The sequence below is a fragment of the Apium graveolens genome, chromosome 2, assembly GCF_009905375.1.
Source record: "Apium graveolens cultivar Ventura chromosome 2, ASM990537v1, whole genome shotgun sequence".
Lineage (NCBI taxonomy): Eukaryota > Viridiplantae > Streptophyta > Magnoliopsida > Apiales > Apiaceae > Apium > Apium graveolens.
In genome coordinates this window covers 19872063-19877207 of record NC_133648.1, presented here as the reverse complement: position 1 = coordinate 19877207, position 5145 = coordinate 19872063, and the positions used below count along the sequence as shown (strand labels likewise).

Genomic DNA, 5145 nt, shown 5'->3' with positions numbered 1-5145 from the left:
TAGTTTATTTATATATAAAATTAAAAAAATTAATAATTAGCTTAACTAATTTTATAAATTTCGATTAAAATTTCTAAATCTGTAAATTAAAGCATGTAATAGTTTTATATTTTCTGCAAATTATAGATTTATAATTATTATAACAATTATAGTGTTCATAATCGAAAATGATTAGAATATTTGGAAAACAAATTATAATGGAAAATGAAATGGGTCGGGCTAGTTACATTTTAGATTGGGTTTGGGCGGCCAAATATTCAACAGAGCGGGAAATGAATTTTTCGGATAAAAATAAAAGGGGGAATTGTTTAGGGTTGTTTCCCCTATCTTTCTCTTGCTCTCTCTCTTCCCTCTCTATCAGTCACTCAAGCTATATCTAATTACTACTGTAACACATTCAAGCTATGGGTTGGAAGGGATTCGGGTTTTTGTACCCCATATCAGGTTTTTGTTGAAGCGCCACATAAATTAATATAATCATCGACTTTGGGGCCACGAAGGAGCCGCTTCAAAGTGGGGCGAGTATCCGGGTCAGGAACCGGTGACTCAAAATCATCGTAGTTGTCAAATTTGGGGGAAATGTTAACCGGGTCTGAAGGGGGCTGCACAATAACTGGGTCGGGTGTTGGGTCGTTGAATTGGGGCTCCAAATCGAGGTCAAAATCCATACCTAGAGAGAAAGAAGGTGCGAAATCATCTATGGAAGATCGATAACAGAAGGGAGCTAGGGAGCTACGGGCTTTTGTTTCTCGGAGAAATGGGTATAGAGATCTTGGGAGGCCTGGAAATCAGTAAGATCTTTGGAGGCCTCTCAACTTCCTCTGCTTCAGCGCTTGTATGTATTGTATCTATCTTTTATATATCTGTTCACCTTTTTGTATCTAATTAAACCTCAGCTTTCATGTTTTTTTTTTATTTTAATTGTTATTATGAATTGAATTAGTGTAATTAAACTGAAACACTGAATCATGGAACTGAACTTAATTAGGAATTGGAACTGATGATGCAGAAGAATTGCGGTGAATTGATAGTACTCTAATGTAAACCCTGGTATGTGGTATGGTGAAAGGAAAATAATATAATATGATCTAGTGTGTCATTGATCTCTGTTAAGCTACCAGGAGTGCTTCGTGTCATTAATTTATTGTTTTCTGGACATAGGTTATTAGGTACTTGATCTCGGAAAGATTATCTATGTCCCTCAGGCAGCTTATCAAGCAGGAAAGGAATATTTTAGTTGCATAATGTACTAAGCATCAGTAAGGTGGAATATGTCATGTCTCCCTTTCATAATTGGAGCTGTCATGTTCATTTCAGTAGTTGTATAAAAAAATTATGTGCAATTTAGTTGAGGTCTTCACTCTTCTATTTGTGCTTGAGCATATTGTAATCATCTTGTGCAGCTAAGTTTCATTATATTTTATCTATTATTTGACAGGATTATGAGTATGCGAGTTACAATCCTGCTGCCTACGACCATGCTAATCATTTCTGTGAAATGGCAGCTAATTATCACTCTGAGACTCCGCATATTTTAGACTATAATATCTGCCCAGGTAATCTACCTGTTACTTAAGTCAGTCATTTGTAGGAACTACTCTTCCCCGGCTAAATACTTAAAGAAGCATCCTACAGCTTTACATCATTCTTTGTTCTTTTTATGTTGGCTCTTCAGCATCAGAGACTTTTATGTTATTAGCATTGATCTGGAGGAGCGTGAAAGATTTGTACATTCATATCTGAGTTCTACTGGTTAGTCCTTCTGAGTTTTTTTTATAGAGTACTTGTTCTGGCTTCTACTTTCTCTGTGCTTTTTGTCTCGACTTTTTAAAACCTTACGTAAAAATTAACTAGTATAACACTTTACTCGTTAGTTAAATTGAACTTGATTATATCTAACAAGCTTAGCATAATGTGATTAATTGAGGAAAAGTAAATAAATTCTTGCCATGCTTAGCTAATATATCAACTCTCATACTTTAAATTGGTTGCAGGATATGACCTTCGTTTGTATCTGTTTGTACCATACGAGTAAACACTTTACCTCACTAAAGTGCCATTGTTCTCTGATGGATCTGTTTGTGTATGTCTCCCTTCTGTTGTTTCTGACTTACTGTTTCATAATGTTATCTTGTGCAATGTACTCTTTCTGCCCAATTAGTTACCTTGTGTAATGTTATCCTGTGTAATGTATACTTGCCCGATTAGTGACTTTCTTGCTGTACTCTTTTGTCAAGTCTGATGGTTGGTCCATTGTGCAATGTCTACTTGTGTAATACATTGTTCAACTATGCTTATGGTTCCATCTACTCTTTACAAAAAGGAAATGAACAGTTTAAGTGGATAGAATTCCAGAAATATTGTTTATTTTTGTAAACAAAAACCCAAACGCAGTATGACTAAATGATCTTCTAAACCTTGGGCTGGAAGAATTATATATTATATTTCTGTGTGCAACACTATATATAAAAAAACACACAAAAACACCATCTAGAGTGCTTTGTTCATTCATCCCTTGACAATTTTAAGTAAGTTTCTTATTTTTGTTTCCTAGTTGATTATTTCTTTTTCTTGTTGTTACTCAATATTGGTTTGTTTAGTTAACTGGGTTGTTGATATTATGTTTAAAAATATAATATTTCTCAAAATTATGTGTAAAGTTTGAAACTTTATTCTTTAATAAATCCCAGAGTTTAGTTAATTGTTGATTCTGGACTTTAGTTAATTATCTGTTACTGCTTCTAAATTTCCTAGTCAATGAGTTAGTCATGTTTTTTTGTTAATAATTAGTTAGAGATAATTATTTCTCTTGTTGTTACCCATTTTTCGTATTTTCTTAGTCAAGTGATTTTTCTGTTTTCACATTCAGATAGTTGTAGAGTATTTTTCGTATAATGCCATCATACTGCAACCCCCATATAAAATGCTCATCTCTTTTAAAATTATATAGTTTGTTGGAAGTGAATATAGTTATGAGCTCTGAGGCCTATTAATTTGTGTAAAGCATATCATTATTACATGTATCTGAAATTTTATTTATGCAGACAATTTGCAGTGCAGGGGTGGGCTTTAACAATCTGATGTTCAAAAACGTAATTTTAAATTTGAAGAAAATGAACTATGCCTCTGCACTCAGAAATGAAGGCAGTTGATACAACCAAATGCTTCCACAATCAGAAATGCTGGTAACTTCGCCAGAAAGGGAATACGTGTACAACTTGTAAGTATAATACGTGTACAACTTGTAAGTATATTTGCTGACCCTTTTCCCTAAAAATTTAACAGTCATTTACAGGGAAAATATGTCAAAACCATTCTACCTTTCCCCTCTACTTCAAGCTATCAATATACCAGCTTTCTTTATTGGATACCTTGTTGTATAAACATTTTATTGATCCGTTTGAAGAATCAGCCAAGCTGTTTCCATAGATATTAGTATATTACTATGTCTTTAAACAGTGAGCACATTTTCTCTGCTTTTATATTTTGTTAGAATTTAGTCTGTCGCTCTTAGGATGCACCTGTAGGTAGTTGTAGCTGCAGAAACTGGCGGAGCTTTATGTGGTATGGTAAGAAAGCTTTCAATCGATCAGTTTGAGAATGAAGGCAGACGACTAAGCTATGGTACACCAGAAAATGCAACAGCAGCAAGGAAACTTTTAGATCGGCAGATGTCTAACCATACTTGCTTGAACGATTCTGAATTCCATCGTTAAGCTGATGCTAATTCTAAAAGGTTGTACGGCATAAATGTATGCGGTGAAGGAGGGGAGTATGAAACACTAACACTGGACTGTCCCCTTTTCGAAGTAAGTGGACTATATTTTTGTATTGTATTACCTTTTTATGTAATTTTGTTCAGATCTTAAAAGTTATGTCCGATGCATTAATTTATATACAGTTTAATCGCCAGCAGTAATTATTGTTGCAGTTATACATCTAATATTCTTACTTGGTCAGTTAAATATTGTATCTGTATTGCAATTTTATCAGTAGTTATGATCTTCGATAGAGTAATGAAGCTTAGATGCGGAATGTTGTGGTCTGTTTCTATAATATTTTTTTGTAGTTGTAGAAGTTTTCATGACTTCTTGTGTTAGATATACTTAAAGTTTATTGAAACGGTTGTGGTCTTTTTAATAGTACCTAACATTTAAACTTCTATACAAATGCTTCTTATCGAAATTACAAATGTTTCTTCTGTTCAACCTGTAGTCTATGTTGAAAGGTCTGTTTCATATAGAGAAAGAGCAGGAATGTATTCTGCATTACCATTTGCATTGACTCAGGTCAGTACTTTAAAATTTGTATATGCATCCATTTTATTCATTCGAGCTTTATAGTTTCCAATCATATAAATATTAGTCCAGGGGGCTGGAGGAATTATTTCTCGTGCTACAGCATCCTGCATTACAACTCCACTGGATACTATCAAGACTCGTTTGCAAATTTAAACATTATGCAGGCCAAGGCAAAGGTAGAGTCGAAGGCACGGAGATATGATGATTGCAGACTCCAATTCAGAGACATTCAATGAATTTTATCACTACATACAACTTTGCCTCTTTGTAATAAAATATAGATTTTACAGAACTTGATTCATCACTTTGTAATAATTCATGACTTTATAATTATTAATTTAGATTGAGTTAGTTTAATTATTCTTGGAATATTTTTATTTATATTTTGGAATTTAAATATTGTACTATTTATTAATATATTTATAAAAAAAAGAACAAGCAAAAATAAACTTTCGAATATGATTTTTTTTAATCATTTGTGGGCCCCAAAGGTGGGCCCCACCAATTTGATAATATGTTTGATAAATTCTATGATCTTTTGCAACACAGTATATGTGTTATTGTAGAGATCAAAGTATGTTGCTATTGATATCTATTGTAACATGATTTGCTGTGTTGCAATAGAGTGGTTGATGTGTTGCTATAGATATCTATACTAACTAGCTACGGGTTAACATAGCTCTGATGTTGCCTTAGCCCTTTTTGGGCCTTTAGCAACATTTTTTTGGGTCTATAGCTACACAGTTTGGGTGTTGCTTAAAGCAATCTATGGCGTAGTGTGTTTCACTTGTTTATCAGGTTTTGCAATTGGACCATAATTCTTCTCAATTTTCTCATCAATCTT

General features: G+C 33.4%; 1 protein-coding gene across 15 annotated transcripts; it reads left to right on the top strand.

The window, feature by feature from the left end:
- Window positions 1-268: 268 nt before the first annotated feature.
- LOC141707075 (putative choline kinase 3) lies at window positions 269-4660 on the top strand. Of its 15 annotated transcripts, none has more exons than XR_012568958.1 (9): window positions 273-835; window positions 989-1050; window positions 1162-1353; window positions 1439-1556; window positions 1676-1752; window positions 1995-2083; window positions 3045-3809; window positions 4216-4289; window positions 4371-4660. XR_012568958.1 is itself a non-coding variant. In XM_074510057.1 (8 exons), the coding sequence occupies exons 1-3, from the start codon at window positions 758-760 to the stop codon at window positions 1741-1743; spliced, it is 264 nt and encodes an 87-aa protein (XP_074366158.1). In that variant the 5' UTR covers window positions 270-757; the 3' UTR covers window positions 1744-1752; window positions 1995-2083; window positions 3045-3220; window positions 3528-3809; window positions 4216-4289; window positions 4371-4660. The 15 variants fall into 15 exon arrangements, 12 of the variants coding, with proteins under 12 accessions (XP_074366156.1, XP_074366155.1, XP_074366152.1 ...); XR_012568957.1 differs by having other exon boundaries at window positions 275-835; window positions 1162-1259; XR_012568956.1 differs by having other exon boundaries at window positions 275-835; window positions 1162-1264.
- Window positions 4661-5145: the final 485 nt, after the last annotated feature.